Source organism: Notechis scutatus, chromosome 1, assembly GCF_049901735.1.
Source record: "Notechis scutatus isolate UNSWTSFEM ecotype Mainland chromosome 1, rNotScu1.2, whole genome shotgun sequence".
Classification (NCBI taxonomy): domain Eukaryota; kingdom Metazoa; phylum Chordata; class Lepidosauria; order Squamata; family Elapidae; genus Notechis; species Notechis scutatus.
This window is the reverse complement of record NC_142009.1, coordinates 6574830-6588509: the sequence shown is the minus strand read 5'-3', so window position 1 is coordinate 6588509 and position 13680 is coordinate 6574830. Positions and strand designations below refer to the sequence as shown.

General features: G+C 46.7%; 1 protein-coding gene across 1 annotated transcript in view; it reads right to left on the bottom strand.

Annotated features, from left to right (window-relative positions):
- Positions 1–1419: 1419 nt before the first annotated feature.
- Positions 1420–13680, bottom strand: part of PPM1E (protein phosphatase, Mg2+/Mn2+ dependent 1E) — a 115161-nt gene continuing 102900 nt past the window's right edge. The window contains exons 3-7 of the mRNA XM_087956085.1: positions 12208–12407; positions 9341–9529; positions 5465–5608; positions 3256–3349; positions 1420–2661 (exon numbers count right to left, since the gene is read on the bottom strand). Coding sequence (XP_087812211.1) covers positions 1589–2661; positions 3256–3349; positions 5465–5608; positions 9341–9529; positions 12208–12407 — 1700 coding nt within the window. The 3' untranslated portion in view covers positions 1420–1588. The remainder of the gene's footprint in view (positions 2662–3255; positions 3350–5464; positions 5609–9340; positions 9530–12207; positions 12408–13680) is intronic.

Below are 13680 nucleotides of genomic sequence, written 5' to 3'. Positions count from 1 at the left end.
CAAAGTTCAGAAACATTTTCCTAGAAACTATTTAAATGTGCACAACCGCATCGTGCACTGGTTAATTTTACTGATCAGAATATTGTGGAATTTTGGTGAGGGTTTTTTTTAAGATAGTGTAAGTGATGTGTTCAATATTTTAAGTACCTAAAAGACACCTGACATGTTTTATGTGATTCTGTTAGATCCCAGCTACCTAGCTTATGTGAAAATTAGTGTTTGTTTCAAGAATATTTTACTCATCAGGATTAAAATAAAAAATGGAAGGCAATCCTTAAGACTCATCCTGAACCTCTAACTGGCCATTTAAATCTCCAAACCTTTACATCATTTTTCTAAAGTTGCTATAGTCGATGGCCACATTCATATTTTATTTCTTCTTCTGATTACTGCTCCGGACATCCCTAGTAGGTAGCTTCATTTCCTATTCTCACAGCCTCTTCAGTTGAAAATGCAAGAAATTGGAGCAAAAATGTTTCCGACACGCGATTATTTCTAAAAAAATTAAAAAAAGATTACAACTTCTCATCTGGGAAAGCAGAACGGATGATAAATTGGCGATTTAAATGAGTTTTCAATAGGACAGTGTGAATTGTATCTGAACTGACTTTTACATCCGTTTGACACCTGAGTTAAAGGATTGGGAAAGAGAGCACGGTGGCTTGAATCAGCCGCAAAATGATGATAAATCTTGAGCTGTTTAAGTATTATTATTACTCCCCCCACCCCTGTTTAAAAGGCTAAACTGTCATTAAGGAACCCCTCCCTTCCCAGAAGCCCAAACAAGTTAAGTGTGATTTCAGTATAGTTTCGATTTTAGCAGCAGGAAAATTACCTTTTCAAAAAAAAAAAAAAAAACTACAAAAGCTTGCCATGGCATTGCTTCCCCTTGCCCCCATCTCCTCAATGGGAGGGAAAAACAATTAAAAGGTTAAATACTTGAACTGCACCTGAAGGGTTGGGAAGGGCCCAGGTGCTAGATTGAACCTCCCATATGGCTTTTTAACAGCAGACCTGCAAAACAACCTGATAACATAATTTTTGCTCTATCTGATTAAAGAAGCCCAAACCCCCAAGGATTCCTTATACGCCTTCTTACTTCCTCCTCTCCTCCACTTACAAACAAGCCCAAAAAAATCAAAACCCATCGGTTCTAGAAAGTCTTTCTGAAAATATTGCTCCGTAGACTTCTCTCGTAACGGGTTTTTCTCTCATTATTATTTTTTTGCAAATTCTTTTTTTTTTAAATGGCACTTTCCTGTCTTGTCCAGCGAGTCCATAAGAATATCCAGTTCCCACGAAGAAATGAAGCTACTACACAAAGAGTACATACAGATCCGTGTGAGTGTGTGTTGTTTATACATGAGAGAGAGATTGAATGTGTCCACGAAGTTGCTAGGGAGACTGGTATGCCAATCCTTTGTTTTTGTTTTTCCCAATTTTTGAAGACAAACACTTGGATGTATTTACATGAGCAGAGCCTTCCGCGATATCCTAATTCTGAAACACTCCCTCCGAATTACTTCTAATTATGTGAATGTCTAGCCTATTGAAGAAGAGGGGAAAAAAATACAATGGAGGGAACGTGTTATTTTTTACAGCTCCACAGCAACCATGGGTCTGGTGGTATACAGGAACTTGGCCTTAGCATCAAGAAAATACTCTCGCCGTGACCTTGATGGCAGCCCAGGGAAACTTGCCCAAGATGGCTTCTTAGGAACTTGTTCCTACGGCCATTTACGTGGTTGGGTGAGCAGAGGGTTAAACCTTCCGGACATAAAAGGGACCTCTGCTCGAAGAGAAACCCATTGAGCTTCGGCTTCAGTCTAGCTAACCGTTGCCACCGCTTGGTGTCGCAGAAATGAAAGTGAGAGAAAATGGACGCTTTTCTTCCCCACGACTTGAACCACAAGCCTTCGGGCCCGGCGGGGATCGGGGCCTCCACCAACACCACGCTGCACTCCCCTGGGGTTGGAGACCCCAAGTTCGCGGAGCCCCGGAGGGCGTTCTGATCCTGGGGAGAAACCTCGTCCCTTCTCTTGCCGTCTCCCAAAACGCCTTGACTCAAAATCGCCCTCTTTGGTACGCCAGCACTGAAGACTTGATCTGGAGAAAGGCGTTTGGCACTGTGGAGTTTGCCCGCTTCTGTTTTCCTCAGGTCTAAGCAGCCTGGCTCTTCCAAGATGTTGATGGTGGAACCGGCGCTCAAGGTAGTTCTGTCTGTAAAGGAATCCACTCTGCCGTCGTAGCCCAAATCGGCAGGCGCCGAGACCTGGTGCTGAGGCCACTGTCTCTTGCAATCTCCCTGGTTCTCTTTGTCGTCACCGCTGTCCTCTTGCCCGCCTTGGAAAGAGTTCTCGGTCCACTCAGATTCTTCGTCAACACTGTCGGCGGCGCTCATGTCCCTGAGAAAGACCACAATGACGGTGATGTTGTCACTGGAGCCGGCATCTCGAGCGGAAGCCACCAACTTGTGGGCTACCATGGTGCTGTCCCCGTTGTTCTCCTTCAGGTGGTCGGCCACCACTTTCACCGCCTCGTCGGGGTTCACCGTGTCGTAGAAGCCGTCGCAGGCTAGAATGAGGTAATCCTCTGATCCATCCAGCACTGTGGATCCAGAATCTGCTTCTCCACAGATATATGGCTTGTGCTCTGCATCACCTGGAAGAGGTAGATTAAAAAAAAAGAGAGAGAGATTTAGGCTTCTGACACATACCCGTTAAACCATGGGTGTCAAACTCAAGGCCCGTGGGCCAGATCCAGCCCATTGGGTGCTTAGATCTGGCCCGCGGGGCCACCCTGAAAACAGCGGACCGGCCTACAGTGCCTCTGCTAGCAAAAATAGCTCCATTTTCACTAGCAGAGGGTTGCAGGAGGCCATCACAGCTGAAAACGGAGCTCGGGAGCCCGTTTTCGCTGGCAGGGTGCTCGGGCCACCACAGGCGCCCCTGACATGAGTGACATAGACCTGGCCATGCCCCCCAGCCCCCCCCCCCCAAGGTCAAACACAACCCTGATGCAGCCCTCAATGAAATCAAGTTTGGCACCCCTGCGTTAAACCATCCATGCGTGTTTTGCTTTTAACCTCTAGCGTTTTCCCGATGCTTTACTTGGCTCTGCTCCAAAAGTATCGAGACATAGACATTTTCATTCAATTTGTCCACTCTGGCTGCAGCACTTCCTGACTACCAGCAATCCACATTAACAACTGTGTTGTGCAAAGGGCACAACAGGGAGGTAACATTTTTCTCCTACCAATGGCTCTGGAGACAGAAAGGCTTCCGTTGACTCGCCATGCTCCGAACCAGACCACACAGCCTCCAAGGGCCTCGATGCGTTTCTTCTCATCCTGAAACAGAAGACAAAGCACCCGTTGGTTGAACTGCCTGCTGTTGCTGCAGTGGAATCTATCTAACTCCTTAGCACTATGTGTACACCTATGTCCTCAATTTTCATCTCAAACCATAAAAACAAAATTATTCTATCTATTTAAAAAACCCTCCCTTTTTACGACCCAGTAGTCCCTTAATTCAAGGTGGAGTTGGCACGACTGGATGGAGCTGTGCTTTTACTGGCTGGACACCGTTCCTGATGCCACACAGAGTTCGCAGCAGATTTTTATTTTTTGCGCCCTAGGAGAAAAATAGCCACTACCTAGGATTGAACTCTCAACCTTCCAAGTGGGAGGCGAGTGTCTCCACCACTAGGCCACCATGCCATTCTACATCTCTCTCTTTTTCTCATCTGTTTGTCTGCCTGTTATCCACCTACCTATCTCCCGATCTATTGTTCTATATCTATCTACATCTGTCTGTCTATCATCTATCAATCTAACTCTATGTATCATTTATCATCTATCTCATCTATCGTCTATATCAACTGTCTCTCTGTCTATATATCTATATCTATGTCTATATCATCTATTTATCTTACTATCTATCTCATATTCTATATACTGCCTGCCTACCTCTATCTAATCTCTCTCTCTCTCTCTCTCTCATCTATCTATCTCTTCACCTATCTATCATCTATCTATTTATACCTATCATCTATCACATTTTGGAACCGCCCTTCTACCTCACATGGGGGATTCTGGGCAGTGTACAATGAAATATTAAAACACAAAAACATCATATAAAAGTTAAAAAGGGGCAAGGATGGTAAAACTGTTAAAAATCAATTGAAAAATGGGGAACGCACCAATCACAATTTTCTTTTTAAAAAATCCCATCTTTTGCCAACCAGTCCCGGGGCTGCGTATTCTACTGTGCCCTGAGCAAGGAAGGCCTCAGAGCCATGTTTTTACGCCTTTCCAGAAGACCACGAGAGTGTTGTCTGTGTGGGGGGGTTAACCTCACTTCTGGCGGGGGGGGGCGAGTGTTCCACAGGGCGGGGTCAATGACAGAGGAGGCTCTCTTCCTGGAAACCCCCCCCTCCCCCAGTCTGAATTCTTTAACTGAGTCTGCAACATCCCTTCCCACCTTGACAGGTTGGTACAGGCCGATGTAATGGGATGAAGACATTCCACAGGTAGCCCAGCCCCATGCCAATCAAACAGGCACCCAGTATAGGCCGTGGAGCAAAGGTGTTACATGCACCCTTCTTTTGGGTACCCGAAAATTGCCTCTGTAGCTCCATTCTGTACCAGCTGAAGCTCCCAGATACTCTTCAAGGGCAACTCCACGTAGAGCACGTTGCACTAGTCCAAACAGGAGATGATTGGGGCGTGAGCAACCAAACAAGAGAGCCATCCCTATCTAGGAAAGGGCATTCGTTCACTGGCACACCATACCAGTTAGCGCAGGGGTGTCAAACTCAAGGCCAACGGGCCAGGTCTGGCACGCCGGGGGTTTAAATCTGGCCTGCGAGGCTGGCCTGGAAATATCAAAGGACCGGCCCGCAGTGTCTCTGCTGGGCAAAATTGGCCTTGGCGGGGGTGGGTGGGCGGGGGGAGAACTCATGTGGCCTCCCTGCGTCCTGTTTTCGGCCTCCCTCGCCTCCAGCTGAGCACTCTGCCGGCCAAAAACTGGCCATGTGGCCAAAAACTGGCCTTCGCGCGGCCTGTTTTTGCCTGGAAGAGTGCTGCTGGAGGCGAGGGAGGCTGAAAATGGGCCCTGCGGGAGCCTTACAGGGTCTCTGCAGGCTCATTTATGGGTGGGAAGAGTGCTGCAGGAGGACTTTGAGATCGAAAACGAGGGGCGAGGGGCTGTGCACTGTCTCCCTGCACCCTGTTTTGGCCAGCAAAGTGCTTCAGGAGGCATCCATCCCGTCTCCGCCCGCTCCTTGCGTCATCCCGGCCTGCGGAGGAGAACTACAACGCTGATCCAGCCCTCGATTTCCTTGAAGAAATCCCATTTCACACCCCTGAGTTAGCGAATGCAAAGATGCTGCACACCACACTGGGCTGCTGTCGGCCAAGTCCCCATGTTCTAATAGGGGTTTTGTAGTCCTAGAGCCGACTCACCTCCCGGTCTGGCTTATGAGGCTTCATCAGTTCTACCGCCTGGCCCCTTTTCACGAGCATGACTTGCGAGTCTCCCAGCCAGGCCACGTACAACATGTTCCTTCGGATGAACGTCACGACACCTGTGGTGCCACATCGCAGGCTCTGGGAAGAGAAAAACACAACTGTCGTTTGGACACACTTGAGAAAACGGAACCCTAGTTCGGGCTCTTCCGACACACCCTGACCAAGCCCACAGTTGGACAAACAGAACATAAACCAGCTTCTTTGTGTTCCAGGCAGTCCTCGACTTACAACAATTCACTTAGTGGCCATTCAAAGTTACAACGGCACTGAAAAAAGGGACTCGGGGCCCGTTTTTCACACTTACGACCGCTGCAGCATCCCCGTGGACACGGGATCCAAATTCAGATGCTTGGCAAAGTGACTCATATTTACAACGGTTGCAGTGTCCCGGGGTCATGGGATCCCCTTTTGTGACCTTCCGACAAGCAAAGTCAATCGGGAAGGCCAGTTACACTTAATAACTGAGTTCCTAACTTAACAAGTGCAATGATTCACTTAACAACCGTGGCAAGAAAGGTCGTAAAAATGGAGCAAAGTTCACCTAAAACCATCTCACTTAGCAACAGAAGTGTTGGTCTCTGTCATCGTAAGACGAGGACTACTTGTGCAGTTCAATATATTTTTGAAGCCGGCGCGGGCAATAAGAGATTTTTTTTAACCAAACTGTTTGAAATACTGACATGCATTTCTGATTTGGACGTCCTCAACGCCCAGAGCAAAATCATTGTGAAAGCTGTCCTGACACATGACTTAAGGAAAGAAAAAAAATTGAGAGCATCCGTGGATATGTAAATTGGTAAGTATTAATACGAAGAGTTATTTTTGTTCAACCTTTCTACTAAAGGAACGGACAGATAACTGGAAAAGTCTACTGGCTTTTGCGGTGATCAAAGCCATCCAAAATAGCTTCTGCTTCAGGCAAAAATAAAGTGTTAGGGATTTACTCAGAATAGGAAATATTTGAGTCGATGAATTCTAGAGCCATGTGAAGGCCAGGGTGAGATCAGTTTGCCAAAGGAGAACGGCCGTATTTTTCAGAGTATAAGACACACTTTTTACACACACACACACACACACACAAACACAAACAAAGTGGGTGGAAATGTCTGTGTGTCTTATACAGCGAATGTTTGCTGAAGCCCCCACCCACCCGCCAGCCTCCTTGCAGCAAATAGCAAACAGCCTGTTTCAGCTTCAGCACAACCTGATTAGCACAAGCAGCTGACAGTCGGTTGGATCGACCTCCCGACAGTCAGCTGTTTCAGGCTGCAGGGATTGCCGTCGCCTATTGCTGCCTCTGTGCAGTCCGTTTTTGGCATCCGCGCGCCCCATTTTCTGCCCATTCTGATCCCCGCTGCCCGGAACGGGCCGAAAATGGGGTGCGCGGAGGCGGCATTAGGCAATGACAATCCCTGCAGCCTGAAACAGCTGATCGTTGGGAGGCCGATTCAACGGACAATCAGGCTGTGCTGAAGCTGAGCAGGCTGTTTGCTATTTGGTGCAAGGAGGCAAATCGCTGGGAGTCAGAGGCAGATTTTTTCCTCCCTTGTTTTCCTCCCCAAAAGCTAGGGGGTACTTCGGAGTGTCTTATACTCTGAAAAATAGTACAGCTTTCTATGCCCATGCTTGAAATTCGAGGTAGGTCATTTGGCTTCAGGAAAATAAATAAAATATTGGCAGATTTCCTTCCAAACAACTACAGGCAGTGGTATAACAACCACCACAAAAAAATGTCATAAAACGGGTAGGTCACATGAGTGTTTCCGATTATGAATCATGAACGTATGATGGAAATTCCAGCCTCCATCATGGGTAATAAGTCGAGGACTACAGGACAGGTGGTCCTAGGCTTATAACATTTTATTTAGTGACTGTTCAAAGGTACAACGGCACTGAAAAAAAGTGACTTATGACCATTTCTTTGCACTTCTGACCACTGTAGCATCCACATGATCACATGACGCAAAATTTGGTTGCTTGGCAACTCATTCATATTTATGACAGCAGCAGTGTCCGGGGGTCACCTGTTCCCCTTTTGTGACCTTCTGACAAGCAAAGTCAAAGGGGAAGCCAGATTCACTTAACAACTGTGTGACTAATTGAACGACTGCAGGGATTCGCTTAACAAATGTGGCAAGAAAAAGTCGTAAAATGGGGCAAAGCTCACTTAACAAATTTCTCACTTAGCAACATACATTCTGGGCTCAATTGTGGTTGTAGGTCGAGTTATCCTCTATGAAAATGACTCTAGGTAAGGAATGCGGTGGCTCATATGGTTAGGATGCTGGGCTGGAGGTTAGCAAGCCCGCGTTCGAGACCCGTATGCTGCTGCCTGCTGGAGTGAGCTCCTGTCATTCGCTCCAGCTCCTTGACAGAGACATGAAAAAAAATCCCACACGGGCATCGCTTAGGCAGCAGTGAAGTCATTAGCTAATCCTTTCGATCCAGAAGTGTCTTAAACCAGGGGTCCCCAACCAGCTGCCTATGGCCTGTTCAGAGCCATGCTGCAAAAGCGGCAGGTCAGTGTGTGTTCGTCATTTAGCTCCACTTGCACAAACGACGGGTAAGCGCATGTGCATGCAAAGCTCCATTTGTGTGGGCGGTGTGTGCGCGTGCCTGGCCACTTGCACAAACATAGCTATACACATGCACCACTCACGAGGAACCATCTCACCTGCCCCTCCCCGCTGCCGGCCCACTAAACCAGAAAAGTTGAGAGGGGGGTGGCTGCCTTAAATGGTGCCTCCGATAAGAATGGAACGGGGGTTCTAGATCAGGGGTGTCAAACTCGCAGTCCGTGGGCCGGATACGTCCCATATTGACCACGCCCACCCCCGGTTTAGCGAAGGGGGGAAAAGCTGGAAAGAGTTTGAGACCCCCTGTTCTAGATTCAGCCCAATCGTAAACCAGAGCTGTCTGAAACCCACTGTCAGCGTTCCAGCAAACCTCCATTCCAACCAATCACTCCGAGACAGACATCTCTCTCTCAAAGTTTCCTTTTATTTGGATAGTAACTGGCACATCTGCGGAATCCCGAATCTGAAAGTTTTGGGTTTCCTTGCCAAAGTAAAAACTACAAATTCATCCCCTATAACTGTGATGGCGAACCTATGGCACACGTGCCACAGGTGGCATGCAGAGCCGTTTCTGCTGGCACGCGAGCTGCAGGCAAACTTACCTCACTGTGCATGCATGCGCCTCAGCTGTTTTTCTGCAGGCTTTGCAGGACGAAAACTAGGCCCGTTTCGTCACTTCCTGTTTTTTCCGAAAATACCGGAAGCGATGAAACAGGGCTAGTTTTCGGCCCGCAGAACAGAAGCCTGCAGAAGCCTTCCTCAAGCCTCTGGGAGGCCAAAAAAGGCCTCAAACCAACCCAAAATCAGCTGCGAGGCGCAGTGCAGGTAAGGGGCCAGAATAGGTGGGTGGGTGGGGATTGCGCATGCAGGCGTAGCGGGCGTGGGGGGATTGCACATTGCCTTCTGGGTGCTTGCACGTGAGTGCGAGCGTGCAAGCGCACGCACAATTTTTGGCACAGGACCCGAAAAGGTTAGCCACCACTGCCCTATTCCCATCACCACCTCACATGGCCCAAGCGCCATCCGTCCCAAAGTAAGACTTCCTTTTCACTATGTGCAACACTACATGACCTTGAGCCAGCAAAAGAATTTTATTTTGTCTAACTAGGCATACCCAAATGAACTCCCCCCTCCCACTTTCCCAACTGCAGCATGGGAGCATCGGATCTCAATATGGCTTCCCAAGCTGACACCCATGTCCTGCCCGTTCGCTCAACTGGAGAACTCAGTTCACCTCTCTGGCTGCCTTCTGCACAAAACGTTCATCCGTCACCCGGAAGGCTTTGCAGAGGGCTTCCGCCGGGTCGTGCTGGAACGCTTCTTGGTGCACCAAATTCACATGCAGGTGAATGGAGGCGTAAATGGCAGCGTCCACTCCTCCGTGGCCGTCAAAGACGGCAAAATAGGCCTGCTCCCCTTGATCCTGCCAATCAGAAGAAGAGCAAATCAAAAGAGAGAATGAGCCCAGGGCCAGCAGCTTCAGCCACCAGGTTATGCAGAGGGCCTTTTAATGAGAAAAAAATGAAGTCCAGCTGGAACCAACTAAAAATCACGCGTGGGGGTTAGTCCTCCAGTAGTGGGACAGGGGATAGGAAAACTTCCCGGTGGAAGAATCCAGACCACATGTTAATAAGCTCCAGTTATGCTGATTTGTAAGGGACATGGTGGCTCAGGGGCTAAGATGCTGAGCTTGTCGGTCAGAAAGGCCAGCAGTTCGGCGGTTCGAATCCCTGATGCCGTGTAACGGAGTGAGCTCCCGTTCCTTGTCCCAGCTTCTGCCAACCTAGCAGTTCGAAAGCATGTAAAAATGCAAGTAGAAAAATAGGGGCCCCTTTGGTGGGAAGGGAACAGTGTTCCATGCGCCTTTGGCATTTAGTCATGCCGGCCACATGACCACAGAGACGTCTTTGGACAGCGCTGGCTCTTCGGCTTTGAAACGGAGATGAGCACCGCTCCCCTAGAGCCAGAAATGACTAGCACGTATGTGCGAGGGGAAACTTTACCTACTCATACCTACTCGCAAAGATCTAGTCAACAGTCAGCACTAAATTGGCACTAAGTAAATGGAATTCAAGAGGAATTAGGCTTAGGCCGCTTGTGGGAACGTAATGATTCTAGGCTGATTACTCTCTTCACTCCTACCCCTCCACCCTCACCGAACCAGGTTCTGCTACTCCTTCTCCTGCAGTCTAAGGGGTTGCCACAAAGAACAGGGGCTCAAGCTATTCTCCAAAGCACCTGAAGGCAGAACAAATAGCAATGGAAGGAAATTAATCAAGGAGAGAACCAACCTAGAACTAAGGAGGGATTTCCTGATAGTGAGAACAATTAATCCGTGGAATAAATTGCCTCCAGAAGCTGTGGGTGCTTCAACATTGGAGATTGTTAAGAAGAGACTGGACGGTTTTTGGTCCGGAATGGTCTCCTCCCTGTGCAGGGGTTGGACTAGAAGACCTCCAAAGTCCCTTTCTGACTCTTGTTATTCTGATGAGACGATAGTATAGAGCAGTGAACTCTGGGAGTTGAAGTCCACAAGTCTTAAAGTGGCCAAGGTTGGAGACCCCTGGTGTAGTGGAATGTAGTCTGGATTCCCAGGAGGAGGGGCTGCATTCCAGAGGACCCAAGAGACAGCAAGGTTTAGATCGTTTGGTTGGGAGGAAGAGGCTCAAGACGCTCTCAGAATATCCTTCTAATGATGTTGTAGCCTGCTTTAGTTTGGCAAGTTTTCCATCTATATTAATACGTTCATTTATGAAGAAAATTTATATGGCTTCCTAACTCACCATGACAGTTCCACCTGTTGCTTCTGGTCCTGTCTTCAGGTGCTTTGGAAAATAGGTTGACCCTTCTCTACTCTGTGGGAGCTCCTCAAATATTGGAAGACTGCTATCGTGTCACCCCTTCTTTTCATTAAACTAGACGTACCCAATTCCTGCAATGGTTCTTCATAGGTTTTACCCTTCAGCCTTTTAATCATCTTCATTGTTCTTCTCTGCGCTCTTTCTAGAGTCTCAACATCTTTTTTTTAATATGAAGACGACCAAAGCTGTTTCCATTATTCCAAGTATTGTCTGATTCTATCCCTCTGTCGATGCAGCCTAGGACTGTGTTGGCTTTTTTTTTGGCCACTGCAGCACACAGCTGCCAACTATTTCAGGATTAGATTCCTTCAAATATAGTTGAGGAACAGCGAAGTAAATTGCTTTGGAGTAACTCAGAATATCTTTCTCGGTTTGGGAGCCTGACATCGAGTGTGATATATATATATATATGAAGGAACTCCACATATATAGGAACTCCATATATATATCTGGATTCTACCCAGGGTGGATAAAAATTGATGGTTATTTTTAAAACAAAATTAATGTATTTTTTAAAATTTAAATCAGAATTTTTTTGGATCAAATTTATTTTAATAAAATGTATGAAAAGTAAATCTAAAGATAGTTTTCTATTTAAGATACATTAAGATACATTACATTTAAGATGCATCTTTAGATAGATTAAAAATCTATCTAAAGATAGTTTTCTATTTAAGATACATCAATAATTTAGTTTATTTAGCACGAAAGGGAGCTTGATTAGGTAGCACGAGGCTATAGATCAGGGGTGTCCAACCTTGGTAACGTTAAGCCTGGAGGACTTCAACTCCCAGAATTCCCCAGCCAGCTGGGGAATTCTGGGAGTTGAAGTCCTCCAGGCTTAACGTTACCAAGGTTAGACACCCCTGCTGTAGATCATAGATCTCCAAACTTGGCAGCTTTAAGACATGTGGACTTCAACTCCCAGAGTTGAAGTCCACAAGTCTTAAAGTTGCCAAGTTTAGGGACCCCTGTTGTAGATTCTGCAATATTTACATTTTATGGTAAACTCATTCAATGAATCCGAGCTCTGCAAACTAAGATAACTGCCTTCATGCATTCACACACTTTCCCAGTGGAGAGGACAGTGGCTCTTTAAAAAAATGTGATTTAAATCACTCGATTTAAATAGGCGTGATTTAAATCGGGTTGATTTAAATCACGCCTATTTAAATCGAGCGATTGAAATGGATTGAAATCAAATCCACCCTTGATTCTGGCTACCTAGGGTTTTTTTTACCTCCAGGTTGAAGAGGGTGTTGAAGTCTGGGATGCAGACGTGCTTGTCCTCCATCTTGCGTCGCATGTTCTTAATGGCGTGGATCGATGTCTCGTAGTAACGAAACGGCTTCGTCTGCAGTGGGAAATCCTTCACCCAGGCGCTGCAGATATCGTGAAGCTTGGTGAACACGGTGCGGGCCAACTTCTCTGTCTCCACCTCTGTAAGGAGAACCAACACTATAGTCAGAATGAAGAACTCCTTGTTGAAACCCAAAAGAATATTTAATACCAGGAGTATTAAATACCTTTTCTTTTGATGTTTTACTGAAATGTAAAGATACGGGAATTGCCACCGTTCGTTTAGTGACTGTTTCCCATGTTACAAAGGCACTGAAAACAGTGACTGACAGTTTTTCACGCGTACAACCATTGCAGCTTTCCCATCATGTGGTCAAAATTCAGATGCTGTGGATGACCCGAAGGGGCGTGGGAGTCCCTATCTCCAGCTTTGCCCCCAATGCCCAGTTACCTTCTGGGCTGGAGATAAACTCTCCCAGGAACAGCCTTTGTCGGCAGAAAATTCAGTCCAAAACAAGGTACAGGCGGTGTGAAAAAGTCCTGCACGCTTTATGGTTTACAGTGTATGACATTTTTTTGGACTAGGCCATTGATTTTAGGATATTTTATGCTATGCAAATATTGTTATATTTAAATAAATACTGGTAGTTTTTAAGTTAAAAACATAAGCTTTTTGCAATTTGGTGCTGTTTGGATGGGGACTGAATTTTCTTGCATGCTTAACAATGCATAAGAAAACAGATTAACTGATGCATACCTGTTGCAATTACTAAGGCCGATGCTAGTGTTTTGTTAACATTTTTATTGTTTGTAGCCCTGAAAAGAACCATGTAGGTAACCAAACACGGTTACTAATATGAAATTGGCCAGCCCTTATTGCTTATCACCAGGTGGCATCGCTTCGGCATAGACTGTATAAGCCTTTGCACGTGATCTTTGGTGACAATGTGGTGCCAGGCTGCAATAATGGATTCAGTCAGCTCCTGTTTGGTCTCTGGATGCTTCTTGCTTATTTCATAACTAATCTTGGCCCACAAGTTCCCAATTGGGTTCAAATCCGGGCTGTGAGCTGGCCAATCCAGGAGTCGAACACCATATGCTCTTTCATCCACTGCTGGACGGATTTGGCTCAATGACAAGGAGCGTTGTCACCCTGGAAGTAAAAGTCCTTCCCTACAAGTCGCTGAGCTGAAGGAAGGATGGTTTTTTTTTCCAGGACTTCAACATAACTGCTTGGAATTTATGATTCCCTGTACGATTTGTAGCAATACAGCCTGAGATCATCACGTGCAATGGATTCAGGCAGTACGGCCTAAATTCTTCAGCTGGAAATATTCTGACATACTTATTGCACTGATTCCCAGTCAAGTAGAAATTGCTCTTCTCACTGAAGATGACCTTGGCCCACTCTTCA